Source organism: Pungitius pungitius, chromosome 20 (assembly GCF_949316345.1).
Source record: "Pungitius pungitius chromosome 20, fPunPun2.1, whole genome shotgun sequence".
NCBI classification, from domain to species: domain Eukaryota; kingdom Metazoa; phylum Chordata; class Actinopteri; order Perciformes; family Gasterosteidae; genus Pungitius; species Pungitius pungitius.
The window spans coordinates 295,857-314,276 of NC_084919.1; the positions used below are offsets into that span (position 1 = coordinate 295,857).

The following is an 18,420-nucleotide window of genomic DNA, read 5'->3' on the forward strand; positions in this document are numbered from 1 at the left end:
GCCCATTCCAATAGTAAGGAGATTCATTTATGGGGTCGTTCCCAGCTTCCGGCCTTCACAGTAAGAGAGTTTCATCGGTCAGTCGCCAATGCCGTCCCGGTGTGGTCGCTGCGTGTGCTTTTATTCTGACAGCGGCTAGCGGAAGCGCCACTCTTATTTTCGCGGGCTTGACTCGGCGGCGGGCTGCGGTTGGTTGTTGTTCTGATCAAGATGGCTGCTGTTGTTCTGGATGGAGAATAGGACCGAGCTTTCATCCGAACAGAGGCCGAGGAAACGCACCGGAACACGCATAGCAACCGGTACCGAAACACGACTGGACCCGAAGCCGGACCCCTGGAGCCGATCCCGATTCTGTCATTAAGGTAAACGCGGTGGTTTTGCCCGTCAGCATCCCCCGCGGTCATCGATCCGGGTTTGATTGACAGTTCGATCAGGAAAAAGAAGCGGGTTATATATCCGATATGCGTGATTGTTGTTGATCGATACATGAGTAGGTGATGATATGACTCGTTGTGGTTGAACGGGTTATGGTTCGTCTCCGGTTTGATAGTCTGAAGGTTGTTCATGTTGGCGCAGTGTAATAACACAGTAATAAAACATGTACAGTGCTGCTGTGTTATTACCACACCAGTGTTTACAATCACTAGTTATTAACCATGACGTCATCTCTATGTAAAACGGGGCGTTGCCCCATTAGAGCATCGAGGAGACCTTCTATGGAGATACGTGTACATCTAATTAGGTGTTTAAATATATTATTTATACATTTAATATAATTATTATTATATGTTACAGCAGTCTTTTCTAATTAATAGCTAATAATAAAGATAATCAGCTGCTGCCATCATCAGAGCAGGAATGTTAACAATCAACATACAAAAAATACATATAAACATTTAATATACCAATGATAAACGGGATAAATGCATATTTTTGCTTTAATTAACATCTTTAATTATTTACCCTTTTCTGTAAATATATAATAATATATATAATTATATTTATTTACAATTTTTTTCTTCATTCTGCATTTAAATATTTACTTTACTATATATTGCAATTTAAATACTTATAGTTCAAGTTTATATTTAAATACTACATGAAGATGAATACCCAAATATATATATATATATATATATACAAATATATTAATATTATATTGAAAGGTGTATCCCGTTAAGAAGACGAGTAGACGACTCAAAGAACTCCTCCACCTCAGTCTGTGGAGGCTGTTTCCATGGCGACGCTGGAGCCAGCTCTTTGAAGGGCAGTGTTTGGTGCTGTTGAGGAAGAGATAATCTTATGCACACTATAGGACCACACTGACCCGGGGTCAGTACAGGGCGGCGACCTCTGAGCTCACTACGGTGTGTGTGTGTGTGTGTGTGTGTGTGTGTGTGTGTGTGTGTGTGTGCAGGGTGCAGCAGTGACACACACAGACATGGATACCACTACCTCCATCAAGATGACCACTCTGGCCATCCAGAACCTGTTCAGCTACGTGGAGGAGGAGAACCTGAGCGCTCTCAAGGCTCACCTGGACCGCTTCAAGGAGGTGGACGGACGCAGCGACGTACGTATTCCTCCGCCACAAGTAGTCCCCGGCTCAGAGGCCTGGTGGACAGTACCACGCGTGGCTGAACACTGCGTTCACTTTCCCACAGAACGGCCAGACGCCTCTGATGGTGGCGGCGGAGCAGGGCAGCCTGGAGATCGTCCAGGAGCTCCTCAGGAGAGGAGCCAACGTCAACCTGGACGACGTGGTGAGTGAATCCAACGCACCTCCTCCTACCGCTGTGTGCGCCATCGTGTCTCTCACCTCTCTGGTTTTCAGTTGTTAGAATGCTCTGCTGCGGTTGCTAGGAGACGAGCTTGTTTCCGTGGTAACCCTCTGTGTGTGTGTGTGTGTGTGTGTGTGTACCAGGACTGCTGGTCGGCTCTAATCTCTGCAGCTAAAGAAGGTCACGTGGAGGTGGTGAAGGAGCTGCTGGAGAACAGCGCCTACATTGAGCACAGAGACATGGTGAGACCGCCAAGCATCATGGGACATGTAGTCAACCACAGCCATCCTCACACTGTGGGGCTTTGATTGATTTACTCTGATCATAAAGGAAACGCCTACATGGGTGTGTGGAATACATGTATGTACACATGTACATGTATGTACACATGTGCATGCTAATGGGAGTAAAGGCAGACGTGTCGTGCTTCGCTTTCAGGGCGGCTGGACGGCTCTCACCTGGGCGGCTTACAAAGGTCGCGTGGAGGTCAGCGAGCTGCTGCTGGAGAACGGAGCCAACCCCAACACTACGGGACAGGTGACCCACACAGAGCGGAACGACCTTTGACCCCAGCAGATGTTCCTATTAAAGTGGACGCTCCAGCAGGCCCCAGTGTTTTCCCTAGTTTTACAACAATGATGGGGGGGGGTTGCAGCTGCTGTGTGCACACGCGACATCTGTAACTGTAGCATGATCAAGCTAGCTAGCATGCTAACTAGCTTGATGCTACATAGGTCAAATATAAAGACTAATGTTTATCCTGCTTTCCCCTTTCTCAGTTTAGAAGGCTCAACCTGATAATCATCATAGTCATTAACTCTGCCTGTCTCCCTGTCTGTCCCCCTGTCTGTCCCCCTGTCTGTCTCCCTGTCTTCTGTCCCCCTGTCTGTCTCACAGCAGTACAGCGTGTATCCCATCATCTGGGCGGCGGGTCGAGGACACGCTGACATTGTCAAAGTTCTTCTGCGTGAAGGAGCCAAAGTCAACTGTTCAGACAAGGTGAAGCAACAACAACAACAACAACAACAACAACACTACTACATGATAGAGCATCATCCATCGACCTGTGTGTGTGTGTGTGTGTGACAGTATGGAACCACTCCTCTGATCTGGGCCTCAAGGAAAGGACACTTTGACTGTGTGATGCACCTCTTGGAGAACGGAGCGGACGTGGACCAAGAGGGGGCAGTGAGTACTACTACTAAAACTACTACTACTACTGTAGTAGTGCTACTAATACTGTGGCACTCGGAGGCGGCCCCTCCCTATGGTAGTGAGAGACACATTAGTGCTGATGCTTCCCATAGAACTCGATGACGGCCCTCATCGTGGCGGTGCGGGGGGGGTACACTGAGGTGGTGAAGGAGCTGCTGAAGAGAAACCCTAACGTCAACATGACGGACAAAGACGGGAACACGGCGCTGATGATCGCCGCCAAGGAGGGCTACACCGAGATCGTCCAGGACCTGCTGGACGCCGGCACCTACGTCAACATCCCCGACCGGGTGAGCCGCCGCGCAGCGTCACCATGACGACAGCAGGGGGCGCTGAGAACAGCTGATGATGTGTGTGTGTGTGTGCTACAGAGTGGGGACACGGTGCTGATTGGAGCAGTGAGGGGGGGCCACGTGGAGATTGTCAGAGCTCTGCTGCACAAATACGCCGACATCGACATCAGAGGACAGGTGAGGCATCATCAGAATAACAATACTAACGCAAATATAATAATAATGATAAGACTAATTATAATAAGCATACTAGTAATACTAATAATATTACTAGTAATAATAATAGTAATAATAGACAGTATTAAATAGTAATAATAATGGTACACCTTCAGAATGAACAATATCCCTGTCTAATACCTATTATTGATAGTAATAGCAGGTACTGTAGTATTCTGTTAGTGTACTAATACAGTGTACTAGTACACTAACAAAAGGGCTGCCATTGTGTTTCCAGGAGAACAAAACTGCTCTTTACTGGGCTGTAGAGAAGGGAAACGCCACCATGGTGAGGGACATCCTGCAGTGTAACCCCGACACAGAGACCTGCACCAAGGTGAGACACACACACACACACACACACACACAGAGACCTGCACCAAGGTGAGACACACACACACACACACACAGAGACCTGCACCAAGGTGAGACACACACACACACACACAGAGACCTGCACCAAGGTGAGACTCTCACACACACACACACACACACAGACCTGCACCAAGGTGAGACACACACACACACACACACACACAGACCTGCACCAAGGTGAGACACACACACACACACAGAGACCTGCACCAAGGTGAGACACACACACACACACACACACACACACACACACAGACCTGCACCAAGGTGAGACACACACACACACAGTTTGTGAGGTGTGTCTCCTGCTCCCTCCTCAGGATGGAGAGACTCCTCTGATCAAAGCCACTAAGATGAGGAGCATCGAGGTCGTGGAGCTGCTCCTCGACAAAGGAGCCAAGGTGTCGGCCGTCGACAAGGTGAGAACCTTAAAGACTCAACACAGTCAAAGCGATGGAACGTCTTCATGCTGTTGTCCCGTTGCAGAGGGGAGACACGCCCCTCCACATCGCCATCCGTGGGCGGAGTCGCCGTCTGGCTGAGCTCCTCCTCCGCAACCCCAAAGATGGCCGCCTGCTGTACCGACCCAACAAGGGCGGAGAGACGCCGTACAACATCGACTGCAGCCACCAGAAGAGCATCCTCACGCAGATCTTTGGAGCCCGTACGCCCTCTTCCTCCTCTTCCTCTTCTTCCTCCTCCTACCTCTAAATCAAATAAAACAACACTTACCTGTCCCCCCCTTCCAGGTCACCTGTCCCCCACGGAGACGGATGGGGACATGTTGGGCTACGACCTGTACAGTTCTGCACTGGCCGACATCCTGAGCGAGCCCACCATGCAGCCCCCCATCTGCGTGGGTCTGTACGCCCAGTGGGGGAGCGGCAAGTCCTTCCTGCTGAAGAAGCTGGAGGGTGAGACACACACACAGAGACACACCCTGTAGCTGTGGCTCAACTCCCTCGACTGCATCCTTGGAGGACCCGGCCTTCTGGTCTACGTGGGCCGGGTCCTCCAACGAGCCTCTGACGTGGGACGTCTGTCCTACGGGGGGACTTCCTGCTTGCGTCATCAGCTTTACCGCTGCTGCTCCCGTTGCCTAGCAACCCTTGTTAACATTATGAATTGAAGCTAACTAGCATAGTTTCGGGAGAAAGACCACGCCTCCAACACGCCTCCAACACGCCTGCAACACGCCTCCAACACGCCTCCAACACGCCTGCAACACACCTGCAACACGCCTCCAACACGCCTCCAACACGCCTCCAACACGCCTGCAACACGCCTCCAACACACCTGCAACACGCCTGCAACACGCCTCCAACACACCTGCAACACGCCTCCAACACGCCCCCAACACGCCTGCAACACGCCTGCAACACGCCTCCAACACGCCTGCAACACGCCTCCAACACACCTGCAACACGCCTCCAACACGCCTCCAACACGCCTGCAACACGCCTCCAACACACCTGCAACACGCCTCCAACACGCCTGCAACACGCCTCCAACACACCTGCAACACGCCTCCAACACGCCTCCAACACACCTGCAACACGCCTCCAACACACCTGCAACACGCCTCCAACACGCCTCCAACACGCCTGCAACACGCCTCCAACACGCCTGCAACACGCCTCCAACACGCCTGCAACACGCCTCCAACACACCTGCAACACGCCTCCAACACGCCTGCAACACGCCTCCAACACGCCTCCAACACGCCTGCAACACGCCTCCAACACACCTGCAACACGCCTCCAACACGCCTGCAACACGCCTCCAACACACCTGCAACACGCCTCCAACACACCTGCAACACGCCTCCAACACGCCTCCAACACGCCTGCAACACGCCTCCAACACGCCTGCAACACGCCTCCAACACGCCTGCAACACGCCTCCAACACACCTGCAACACGCCTCCAACACACCTGCAACACACCTGCAACACGCCTCCAACACACCTGCAACACGCCTCCAACACGCCTCCAACACGCCTGCAACACGCCTCCAACACGCCTGCAACACGCCTCCAACACACCTGCAACACGCCTCCAACACGCCTGCAACACGCCTCCAACACGCCTGCAACACGCCTCCAACACGCCTGCAACACGCCTGCAACACGCCTCCAACACACCTGCAGCACGCCTCCAACACGCCTGCAACATGCCTCAACACGCCTCCAACACGCCTCCAACACGCCTCCAACACACCTGCAACACGCCTGCAACATGCCTCAACACGCCTCCAACACGCCTCCTCCGGTATTCCCATAAATCCGGCTCAACCGACTCTCCTCGTTAAAACCCCACCCTTTTCTTTTTCTTTTGTATGTTCACCCTGACGTATCAACTTCAGTCACGTTAACGCTGGACGCCGTGGTCCTTTCTCGCCAATAAGAGCAGTTTAAGTCTATTTAAAATCACAACATCGCTTTCCAACGTCACCTAAATAAACATACATCATAAAAATAACATTTACATATTAGAGTGAATCCTCTTAAACTCGGATCACCGGCCTGAAGAAATTAAACCTCCCCCCCCTCCCCAGATGAGATGAAGACCTTCGCAGGGCAGCAGGTGGAGCCCTCCTTCCGGTTCTCCTGGCTGGTGGTGCTGCTGTCTCTGCTCCTCTGTGGCTGCGTTGCCGTGGTGATCGGCTTCGCTGTGGACCCCAAGCTGTCCGTGGCCGTGAGCCTCAGCCTGCTGGCGCTGATCTACGCCTTCTTTGGTGAGTCTGCTGCCTCCTGCTGCTCCACACGTCACCTCGGCAACAAGGTACCAGAGGCCATGATGTTCAGTTCATTATTGACGATAAAGTCGTGCCTCAAGTACCTTATTGCTTTTATAACACCTTACCAGCGACATTAGAAATAATAAATAGCTGCCTTTCAGCACAAAATCGATGTGCGTCACATGTCATCAGTGTAGAGACAAATAGTCCCTACGTGCATGTAAACAGCATCGTGTCCCTCACCACCTCATTGGTTCACATCATGACGTCCACCTTAATGTCCCCTTTGAAAACTCACGTTGCCTCTAAACCATCATCTGTGGGATCGAGCTGAAAGCTAAAACGGTGGCACGGATCTAACGTGTTACGTTGTGCAGTGATATCGATCAATGGGGCTTCTGTACATTAGGGCTCAATATCTCAACCAATCAGAACGCTGGATTCCATCGACCTGTTCTAACTAATGCTATTTAATGCAGTGGTAGAGAAGTAATGGCGTTGTCTCCCAGTGGTGGTGTACTTTGGCGGGCGGCGCGAGGGGGACGGATGGAGCTGGGCGTGGCTTCTCAGCAGCCGCCTGGCCCGTCAAATCGGCTACCTGGAGCTGCTCCTCCAGCTGATGTTCGTCAATCCACCAGAGCTCCCCGAGCAGAGCACCAGGGCTCTGCCCGTCAGGTACAACGCTCACCTGTCCCACCCGCCTCACGGCAGGAAGTGATGTCACGCTGAGCTCACGGCCTCCTCCCCCAGGTTCCTGTTCACTGACTACAACCGGCTGTCCAGCGTCGGAGGAGAGACCTCGATGGCCGAGATGATCGCCACGCTGTCCGATGCCTGCGAGAGAGAGTTCGGCTTCATGGCGACCCGTCTCTTCAGGGTGTTCAAGACGGAGGAGACGCAGGGTGAGACACCGAGAGACAGACAGAGTGAGAGAGACAGACAGGGTGAGACACAGAGAGACAGACAGGGTGAGAGAGACAGACAGGGTGAGACACAGAGAGTCAGGCAGAGTGAGAGAGACAGACAGGGTGAGACAGACAGACAGGGTGAGACACCGAGAGACAGACAGAGTGAGAGAGACAGACAGGGTGAGACACAGAGAGACAGACAGAGTGAGAGAGACAGACAGGGTGAGACACGGAGAGACAGACAGGGTGGGAGAGACAGACAGGGTGAGAGAGACAGACAGAGAGGGTGAGACACCGAGAGACAGACAGGGTGAGACACAGAGAGACAGACAGGGTGAGACAGACAGACAGGGTGAGACACAGAGAGACAGACAGGGTGAGAGAGACAGACAGAGAGGGTGAGACACAGAGAGACAGACAGGGTGAGAGAGACAGACAGAGAGGGTGAGACACCGAGAGACAGACAGTGAGAGAGACAGACAGGGTGAGACACAGAGAGACAGACAGGGTGAGAGAGACAGACAGACAGGGTGAGACACAGAGAGACAGACAGGGTGAGAGAGACAGACAGAGAGGGTGAGACACCGAGAGACAGACAGAGTGAGAGAGACAGACAGGGTGAGACACAGAGAGACAGATGGGGTGAGAGAGACAGACAGGGTGAGACACAGAGAGACAGATGGGGTGAGAGAGACAGACAGGGTGAGACACAGAGAGACAGATGGGGTGAGAGAGACAGACAGGGTGAGACACAGAGAGACAGATGGGGTGAGACACACCATCCGTGACTCTGATACCTCCTCTTCTTCTGTGGCGGTCTCAGGAAACAGGAAGTGGAAGAGGACGTGCTGCGTCCCCTCCTTCCTGGTCTTCTCCCTGGTCCTGTGCTGCCTGCTGAGCGGCCTGGCGCTGCTGGCCCTGTTCAAGGTGGACGGGCAGAGCGGCGTGCTGAACGGCGTGCTGGTGGCGGTGGGCGGCGTGGTGGGCCTGGCGCTGCTGCTCAACTGCCGCACCTGGTGGAGGGTCGGCGACTCGGTGCTCAACTCGCAGAGGAAGCGGCTCCACGGCGCCGCCAACAGGATGCACAAGCTGAAGAGCGAGGGCTTCATGAAGGTGGGCCTTCAACAACAAATCAAGCTCCCATTCAGTCTGAGGAAAGGTTGCTAGATGATGATTTGTCCTTTGAGGGTCCTTCGCTGCTTCTGTGCTTCACACCATCACACCTGAATGTAAACAGGTGCTGAAGACCGAGGTGGAGCTGATGGCGAGGATGGCGAAGACCATCGACAGCTTCACGCAGCATCAGACGCGCCTCGCCGTCGTCATCGATGGGCTGGACTCCTGCGAGCAGGACAAAGTCCTCCAGATGCTGGACACGGTGAGACGCCACCTCCTCGTCCTGCTCCTCTTCCGCTTCCTTATCTTCCTCTACCTCTTCCTGCTCTTCTTCCTGTCCCTCCTCTTCCTCTTCCTGCTCTTCTTCCTCCTCCTCCTCCTCCTCCTTTACATCTTCCTCTACCTACCCAGATGTTCTCACGTTCATAGTAGCCACCCGAGCAGAGTGTGTGTGGGTGTGACTACTTCCTGGAGGTGTGATGGGCCCTGCCTTTGGTTCTGCAGGTGCGGGTGCTGTTCTCCAAAGGCCCGTTCATCTCCATCTTTGCCAGTGACCCTCACATCATCATCAAGGCCATCAACCAGAACCTCAACTCGGTGCTGAGGGACTCCAACATCAACGGCCACGACTACATGAGGAACATCGTGCACCTGCCCGTCTTCCTCAACAGCCGAGGCCTGTCCAGCGCCCGCAAGATGTGCGCCGCCGCCGCGCCCGCCAACGGGGAGGCGGGCGCCGCAGACGGTAACCACGGCGACACACACAGGCGGCTTGGGGGCGAGGACGGGGGTGGGGGTCACTTAGTGAGTTGTGTTTCAACCTGAATGATGACTGTAGACACAAATATAACATCCCCCCCCTCTGCCCCCCCCCCTCTGCCCCCCCTGCAGGGTGGCATGAGGAGTTGGACAGAAAACTGTCTCAGCACAGTTTGGGAGAATTAACAAAGACAGGAAGCAAAACCACACTGAACCGCCGGGTGAGTGTGTGTGTGTGTGTGTGTGTGTGTGCATGTGAGTGTGTGTGTGTGTGTGAGTGTGTGTCTGTGTGTGTGTGTGAGTGTGTGTGTCTGTGTGTGCATGTGAGTGCGTGTGTGAGTGTGTGTGTGTGTGTGTGTGTGTGAGTGTGTGTGTCTGTGTGTGTGTGTGTGTGTGTGTGAGTGTGTGTGTCTGTGTGTGTGTGTGTGTGTGTGTGTGTGTGTGTGTGAGTGTGTGTGTGTGTGTGTGTGCGTGCGTGTGTGTGTGTGTGTGTGAGTGTGTGTGTCTGTGTGTGTGTGAGTGCGTGTGTGAGTGTGTGTGTGAGTGTGTGTGTCTGTGTGTGTGTGTGTGTGTACACCTTATGTCGCACATACTCATCGGGCAGAGGTCACGTGACCCGTGTGTCTCCAGGACACCTACCGGCGGCGGCAGGTCCAGCGCTCAGTGACCCGTCAGATGTCCTTTGACCTGACGAAGCTGATGGTGACGGAGGACTGGTTCAGTGACATCAGCCCTCAGACCATGAGGAGGCTGCTGAACATCGTGTCCGTGACGGGCCGCCTGCTGAGAGCCAATCAGATCGCCTTCAGCTGGGACCGCCTGGCCTCCTGGATCAACCTGACGGAGCAGTGGCCCTACAGGACCTCCTGGCTCATCCTGTACCTGGAGGAGACCGACGGCGTCCCCGACCTGGCCACGCTCAAGACCGTCTACGAGAGGTCAGAGGTCACCCGCCACGCCGTCACAGATGGGCCACCATCAGTAGTAACCAGGGGTGTCTTCTTCTCCCCTCAGAGTGTCTAAGAACATCCCCACCACCAAGGACGTGGAGCCTCTGCTGGAGATCGACGGAGACACTCGCGGCTTTGAGGTCTTCTTGTCCTCACGGACCCCCGTCCTGACCTCCAGGGACATCCGCACCTTCCTGCCCTGCACCGTGAACCTGGACCCCAAGCTGAGGGAGATCATAGCAGGTACTGGTGCTACTACAGCTACTAGAGCTACTACAGGTACTGGTGCTACTACAGGTACTACAGGTACTACATGTACTACAGGTACTGGTGCTACTACAGGTACTACAGGTACTACAGGTACTGGTGCTATTACTGGTACAACAGGTACAGGTACTGACACTGCTGGTACTACAAGTACTACTACTGCTGCTGATGCGCTGCGTCTCTCTCTGATCCAGATGTTCGAGCTGCCCGTGAACAGGTCAGTATGGGCGGGGTTCCGTACCCCCCCGTGCCCCTGCAGGAGGCCCCTCCCCACCCCCGGCCCTGCTCCATGTACAGCCAGGTGTCGTCGGCGTGCTCCCCCTCTGCCTCCTTCATTGGACCCTTCCACCCTGCAGGGGGCGTGGCCTCCCCGGCGCCTCACAGCAGCTACTACAGCGGCTTGGCCGGACCGCAGCACCCCTTCTACAACAGGGTGAGTCCAGACTCCGCCCCCACCCGCTGACGCCGCCTTGCCCCATTGGGTGAGCTGTGATGTCACAGCTTCCTGTCGGGAGGAGCAACCAATCAGACGCTCTGCTTCTTATTTGCCTCCTTTTTATTGTTTGATGTCCAGTCCTCTCTGTCAACGTTATTTTGATTTCTGCCCCCCCCCCCCCCCCTTCAGCCATATTTCCCCCATCACCTTTACGAGCTGCCTCGCCCTCTCATGGCCTCCACCTACCCATCACACCTCCACCCACGTCCTCCACCCACACACTCCTACAGCCGGGACGTCACCGCTGTGAGTACCTTCAGAACGGAGGTTAATAAAGGAGATCAATTCAATTTAAAATAACACACAATTAAATAAATAACATCTTTTTAGTTTGTGGATCTGAGAATTATTTACTTTATTTACTAAAGTCCTGAATAAAAGATTTGAACCAGCTTTTTACTGAAATATGTGAAAACAAGATCTTTCTTTTCATTATTATTATTATTATTTTGATGATCATGCATGATTCATTTCCTGTTGCTTCAAAACCGTCCCACTGCTGTTCTTCTTCTGTGGTTCGTGGCGTAGAAACACGTCTCTTCTTCTCAGAGTGAATCAGTCGGAGTCCTTTTTCCACTTTTTCTGTCGGCCATCTTTGTTTTTCCAAGCGTTTCATTCCTCACTCGTCTGTCTGTCTGTCTGCAGTCTAAGGTTTCATCTTTGAGAAGGAAGCAGGTATTGAACTCTAACTCCTTCCCTCCTTCCCTCTGCCTGATCAGACTAACTCCCTCAGCCCACTACAACTCCCAGCATGCACCTTGCCTTGACTAGCCTGTAGACTCAGTAATTTAGTTATTTGCACCAAAACAAAACGTCCCTTTGATAAAACAGACTCATTCTTATTAAATACCCATATTAAGCTGTCTTACCTCTTTAGATAAACTGACAAATGTCCTCATTGAAGTGGTCCTTCCCGTCAAACTGCCGTGTCTCCGTGGACAGGGCCCGTCCTCGGTGGCGTCCGCGGCGCCGGTCGTGCTCCTCAGCTCCATGACCACGGAGGCCGTGTGTGAGCGCGTGCGGCAGATCGACGGCATCGACCAGAGCATGATGGGACACTACAGCGCCACCATCCGGAAGGTGGGTGTGGCCTCTGCCGCCTGCTTGTCCAGGGCGAGGAAGGTCACGTGACACTGAAACGCTATCTCTGGTTTCCAGGCCAACGTCAACGGACGAGTGTTGACGCAGTGCAACATCGATGAGCTGAAGAAGGAGATGAGCATGAACTTTGGAGACTGGCAGCTCTTCAGAGCCACGGTGAGCCAGCGGCTAGCTGTTAGCTCGCTGTTAGCTAGCTGTTAGCTCGCTGTTAGCTCGCTGTTAGCTCGTGGACATCATGTGACGCTATCGTCTCCTGCAGGTTCTTGACATGCGCCACATGGAGCGCCAGGTGCTGCACGAGGATGCAGCCAGTGAGCAAGGCAGCGTGGTGGGCGGTCCTGCGGAGGCGGGGCGGCGAGCGGCGGCTCCGCCCCTCGCCGGCACGGACGCGTCCCCCATGTACAGCTTCAACCTGAGCTTTGAGGAGCTGAGCACGGTGGGACTGGACGAGGCGCCGCGGCCGGGCAGCACGCAGTGGATGGTGAACATCTGCTTACAATCTTAACATCTGCTTTTTCTTTCATACACTTTTGTATTTTCTTCCTCATTTCTCAATTGATTTTTTGATTGTATGTGTTTGTTTTATTTGATTGGTTTGATTAAATCTCTTTGTGTTTTAGAATAAATATCTAGTCTTCTTCTTCTGTGGTGTCCTCAGGGCGGCGCTCACCGCACCGCCAGCATGAGCAGCCTGAACTCGCAGGAGTCCTCCAACGACATCTCCCGCCTGACGGACCGCCAGCAGGACGAGTACCGCAGCGCCTACCAGGAGTACATCGCCCAGATGGCCCAGGTGGAGATGGGCGGCGCCGGCGGAGAGAGGCCCGTCCAACCGCAGCCGGGTCAGTTCATGACCTCGTCGGCCGAGGGCGGCGAGCCGGATGGACGCAAGTCCTTCAGCAAGAGGAGCGCCGGCAAGGCGCCCGCGGACGCCGCCGAGTTCCAGGGGTGCGACGCCCTGGACCCCATCACCGAGGAGGACGAGAAGGGCGACCACGGGCCCTCCAGGAACCCGCTGACCCGCAAGGCCTCGGCCGAGAGGGGGGGCCTGTTCCAGGGCTCCGCTGACCTGAAGCTGAAGGTCGGCGCGCTGCGCTACCAGAAGCTCACCAGCGACGACGAGGAGTCGGAGGAGTCCGACAACGCCCCGCTGCTGAAAGACGGGAAGAAGGCGGGGCCCAAGCCCCCCCCCGGCGGCGGCTCGCTGGCGCTGAAGGGGAAGGACTACCTGTCGGACGCCACGCTGGACAAGAAGGACTCGTCGGACTCCGGCGTGCGGTCCAACGAGAGCTCGCCCAACCACTCGCTGCAGGACGAGGAGGCGGAGCTGTCGCAGCTGGAGAGGGCCAACCTCATCGAGCTGGACGAGGAGGGCGTGGCCAGGAAGCGGGGACTTCCCAGCAGCCTCAGTGGCCTGCAGGATCCGGCGGTGGCCCGCATGTCCATCTGCTCCGAGGACCAGTGCAGCCTGCTGGCCAGCAGCCCCGAGGAGACCTGGACCTCCTCCAGGTCCTTCAACCTAAACCGCACGCCCAGCACAGTGACCCTCAACAACAACACCAACGCCCAGCAAGGGAACCGGCCCCGCCCCCCCGCAGAGGCCTTCACCTCCTCCAACACCGCCTCCTCCACCAGCGACGTCATCCTCTCCCCGAGCTCCTCCTGCTCCTCCTCCACCCGGCCGGGTCCCAACAACGAGAACGTACGCGTGGTCCACCTGAAGAGGGGTCTGAAGCCAGGAGACCCCCCGGAGGTCTGCACCGTGTCCTCCGACACCGTCACCTTCGGAGAGGAGCGGGAGAGCATCCTGTGACCTCACCGTGACCTCATCGTGACCTCATCGTGAACAGAGAGCACTGAGGGTCCACCAGGAGGCGCCTCCCACCCTCTGAACCAATCAGAAGGCTCAAAGTTATACCACGAGTCATCTGGGCCAGCGTCATTTAAAACGAGGACGAGTACTAGTAAGCTTGAGTTCTAGTACTTGTAAAACAAGTATTTGTACCTGTAAGCTGAGGATTGGTACCCTTAAGGAGCAGGAGGAGCAGGAGGAGCAGGAGGAGCGTCTGCTGGTGGATCGGTAGATTAGTGTTAGTAGAACAGGAAGTTTACTAGAAGCTCCGCGCGTGGTTGTGGTCGTTGTTGTTGTTGTGATTGTTGTTGTTGTTGTGATTTTTGTAGTTGTGGTCGTTGTTGTTGTGGTCGTTGTTGTTGTTGTGATTGTTGTTGTTGTAGTCGTTGTTGTTGTTCTGGTCGTTGTTGTTGTTGTTGTTGTTGTCCATCCAGATGACGTCTGGTGCAGAAGCTAAAGTTAATCTAAAGCTAATCTAGTATTTTAGCTAAATAGGAATTATATTTGTGTTGTTATTGACTTTGGATCAAAAGGAAGACCATTAATAGATTTTATGGAATCAAATATTTGTTGATTATTGTGATCAGAATGTTTAGAGAACAGATCAAAGGATCAAAGGATCGATTAAATTCAGAGTGAACGAGTGAAATGATCTTGAACATAAAGCTGTCGTTAAATAAATGACCTGAGATCTGTTTGTCTGCTCAGTGCTCTTCATCATCTTCATCATCTTCATCCTCATTGTTAATCTGTTCATCTTCAACTAATAAAATCTGGATATTGATCATTGATTCTTCGACTCTTTTATTGAACCAGGTTCATTTTATCTTCATACCTCGGTGCGTCCTTAAAAAGTCAATTTAAATGATATCTTGTATAAATTATAGATATTTGTGAAGAAGAAAAAGATTCAAAATGAATGTATTTTTTATAAAATGAAGGCATTAATGTAGTATCAGTGGAGTTAGAAGTCCAGCATCCGGGTCCAGATGGATCCACGATCTGAGGAGACCTGCGAGGGGACGAAGCTGAAGGAGTGATGTGCATTAATGAGGAGCTCAGTGTGTCCTGAGACGTCCTCCAGCAGTGAAGACCAAGTCCAGACTCACCTGAGCACAGGTGCCTTGTGGGGCAATACGGTGTAACAAGCTCTTTAAGAGAAGACGGTGCCTCACCAGCAGGAGGAGAAGTACCTTCAACTCTATTCTGGATTCAACAGGGAGTGCAGAGAAGTTAATGCAGGAGGAATCACACACAGACTGTAGATGGTGCTGCTGGAGACCGAAGCCTGCAGAGAAACAAGTGAATACAATCTCCTCCATCATCAGTCCTTCCTCCTGCTCCTCCTCTTCTTCTCCTTCTGCTCCTCCTTAACAAAAGCTTGTTCACAGCTGATGAAGGGTTAGAGGACAGGGGGGACACGGGGTACCGGACGGACTGGGACACACAGCCAGCCTGGTCTGAGTCGGCGTGAGGAGGACATCTTTGGACTCTTCAGTCTGCTACGCAGCAGCAGGTGAGAACCTGCTGACCTCCTCAGCTCCTATTGGTGGCCCAGTGACCTCCTGACCTCACAAGACTTCACATCACGCCTCAGCAGGGCTTACTTGTCCCAGCATGCACTGCAGTGCTGCCCCCCCTTTATCAACCCTTTCCCACGAGAATTACCCACAAGTCATTGCAACATGACGTAGACTTTGGTCTAAAACATGAAAAACGTATAAAGTACAGAGAAGATAATCTTATTTCATTTAATTAACGTTGGAGCAGTTTGTTCTGATGTGGATTTCTATATTATAACATTCATATCGGAAGATATTCCACTGAATTCTATTACTTAATGTTGCATTTAAAAGTGAACTCTTCCACACTGACTGAGCACGCGCCCGCACTGCATGCTGGGATATGCTGGGCCGCAAAGGCCAGAGCGGATGTGTCCTCCACGTCGGCTGCGTCCAGAGGAGCCGACGGAGCGGGACAGAGCCTCAGCAGAGGCGACAAACGCGTCCTTAAGGACATCGATTACTACATTTTAAATGTCAACACGCTTTTTATGATCATCCTTCTGAAGCAGCGTCACTACATCAGATGCTAAACTCACTTTATAAAGAACTGTGATCAAAACGCGGGGTGCGGCCCTTTAAGGAGCCACGGGGATCGATAGCCGGCTCCGTGACGTCACCATGAAGACACGTTAACGCAGGTTCTGCTTGCTACAAAAAAGAAAAACTTTATTTTTCTTGCATATTGCACAAAACAATGAACAAAACGTGTGCATTTAAACGTGATAAAAAATGTAACATCCAGTTTGCGCTCACTCACACATATGTACACAAAAGGGCTAAACTTTATCTTACAACATTTACAACCCGGACCACCAGACCCACTTCCGGTTCTGCACACGCGTTTTTTAAAACCGCAAGGCAGGGATTCGAACCCTCGCAGGTCGAACATGGCAGAGAAGAAGTGCCTGAAACAAAAACAGTTTGTACAAAAATATGCCTGAAAATATTTGCATTTCTTGATAGTATTAAAAAACACGAGGTATGTTTGGTTGTGTGAATATCAAAATAAAGGGCTCCTGCGGGGGGCGGGGCTTAAGTCAAAAAAGTCACGTAAAAGATGTGGTTCCGGCTCCATCCAGACAGTACAGTTCATTCAAGGCTTAGCCACGGAAACTTAAATCCACGAACTCGGTTGAGCTTTGCAGAAGAATCAGAAGGTGAAGACCAGGTCCGAGAAGCTCGCCTCCAGCCAGCTGCCCGCGATCATCTCGCTGAGCTCCTGCGTGCAGTAGTCCGGGAAGTCGAAGTGCGACCCGCGGCTCCCGGAGCTGCTGCTCGAGTCCAGGTCCGTGTCCACCAGCGACAGGCCCACGGCCCCCGGGGGGGGCGGGCTGCACGCGGCGGAGCTCCACGGCTCCGAGGAGGACGCGTGCAGGCCGGCCAGCAGGCTCAGCGTGAAGTCGGTCCCGTCCCGCTCCTCCTCGTCGTCTCCTCCGCAGATCGAAGAGGAGGAGCGGGACGAGGACGCGGGCGAGAGGGACGCCGGTGTCCCGGCGCTCCTCCGCGTGATGTCCTTGAAGCTGTAGAAGAGCCGCCCGGTGGGCTCGGTTCTCTCCGGTCCCGCTGCGCCCTGCTGGTCCTCCTCCTCGGAGTCGTCTTCATCATCGTCGTCATCCTCCTCGTCGGTAAACTCCCGTTTGACGAGCTTGCTGGTCAACAGGTACCGGTACCGGGGGTCCGGGACGGTGCCGCTCGCTCGGACCGCCGCCCCCTTCATCTTGGAGACCCTCTTCCGGCCCACCGTCTTCTCCGGGGAGCGAACGCACGGCTTCCCGGGAGGAGGCGCCGCGCAGCCGTCCGCCTTGGGCTTCTTCTTGGGCCGGTACTTGTAGTCCGGGTAGTCCGCCATGTGCTGCAGCCGGAGCCGCTCCGCCTCCCGCACGAACGGGATCTTCTCGGTGTCCTTCAGCGTCTTCCAGCGCTTCCCGAGCCGCTTGGAGATCTCGGCGTTGTGCATGTCCGGCGCCTGCTCCATGATCTTCCGGCGCTCCCCCTTGGACCAAACCATGAAGGCGTTCATGGGCCGCTTGATGTGACCGGACGCCGTCTTGCACCCGTCCGGTTTCTGCGGCTCCGGGCGGCGGGCTGAGACCGTGAGCGGCGGCTCGCCGGTCCCGCCATGCTGGTTCTGCAGAACCATGGTGCGGAGCACACGGTTCTCTCTGTCCGCTTTACTTCCGCCGGTTGTGTCTACGAGCCGTTACACCGACGGCATCGCTGCTCTGTTCGAAACGACCGAACCGGCGTCTTCTTAACCGGCTGAGCATGTGCGTGCCGTCTCCCTCTCAGCCAATCAGCGCTCTTCTTCTCCAGGGTACCCCCGCCTCCTTGGCACTGTCGACCAATCAGCGATCTTTTTCGCCAGGAAACTTCCCGCCTTCACAAGTCACTTCCGGCCAATCAGCGCTCTTCTTCTCCAAAAAAAATATGCCTTCCTGCCTTCACAGCGGTCTCAGCCAATCACAGCTTCCCTTCCCGCCCCATGTGCCCTCCCACCACTCGCTTCAATTCGAGTTCAATAGCTTCGTTCTCCGAGCCGACGGATCCAAAGTTAACGTGTTTCTATCGGTGATAATCGGCTTTGAATCAGCGGATCGATTGCTAGTCTGGATCGAAGTAAACACAGTTCAGCTTCCCTTTTCTGTGTGGTCACAAAATATTAAATTGGGTGATATTCTCTTTACATTTAACACCATGAAAAGAAGAAATAAAACAGAAATAAACCTCAGTTTTTGCAACAACAAAAAGGGAATTTCTGGATGCTTCCTGGAATCTGTGGGAATTTTC

At 53.6% G+C, this 18,420-nt stretch overlaps 2 protein-coding genes across 5 annotated transcripts; one reads left to right on the forward strand and one right to left on the reverse strand.

The window, feature by feature from the left end:
• Window positions 1-149: 149 nt before the first annotated feature.
• On the forward strand, window positions 150-14,859 carry kidins220b (kinase D-interacting substrate 220b). Of its 4 annotated transcripts, none has more exons than XM_037450004.2 (28): window positions 150-362; window positions 1,418-1,573; window positions 1,665-1,763; window positions 1,925-2,023; window positions 2,220-2,318; window positions 2,679-2,780; window positions 2,871-2,969; window positions 3,089-3,286; window positions 3,368-3,466; window positions 3,744-3,842; window positions 4,201-4,299; window positions 4,367-4,544; window positions 4,630-4,794; window positions 6,437-6,616; window positions 7,129-7,294; window positions 7,370-7,521; window positions 8,351-8,640; window positions 8,765-8,905; window positions 9,148-9,388; window positions 9,535-9,623; window positions 10,033-10,340; window positions 10,417-10,595; window positions 10,814-11,052; window positions 11,245-11,361; window positions 12,058-12,195; window positions 12,274-12,372; window positions 12,476-12,697; window positions 12,875-14,859. In XM_037450004.2, the coding sequence occupies exons 2-28, from the start codon at window positions 1,442-1,444 to the stop codon at window positions 14,027-14,029; spliced, it is 5,184 nt and encodes a 1,727-aa protein (XP_037305901.2). In that variant the 5' UTR covers window positions 150-362; window positions 1,418-1,441; the 3' UTR covers window positions 14,030-14,859. The 4 variants fall into 4 exon arrangements, with proteins under 4 accessions (XP_037305901.2, XP_037305902.2, XP_062415827.1 ...); XM_037450005.2 differs by having other exon boundaries at window positions 2,682-2,780; XM_062559843.1 differs by lacking the exon at window positions 11,245-11,361 and having other exon boundaries at window positions 2,682-2,780.
• Window positions 14,860-16,272: 1,413 nt separating this feature from the next.
• sox11b (SRY-box transcription factor 11b) lies at window positions 16,273-17,920 on the reverse strand. Its single transcript, XM_037450059.2, has one exon. The coding sequence runs from the start codon at window positions 17,771-17,773 to the stop codon at window positions 16,784-16,786; it is 990 nt and encodes a 329-aa protein (XP_037305956.2). The 5' UTR covers window positions 17,774-17,920; the 3' UTR covers window positions 16,273-16,783.
• Between the last annotated feature and the right edge of the window lie 500 nt (window positions 17,921-18,420).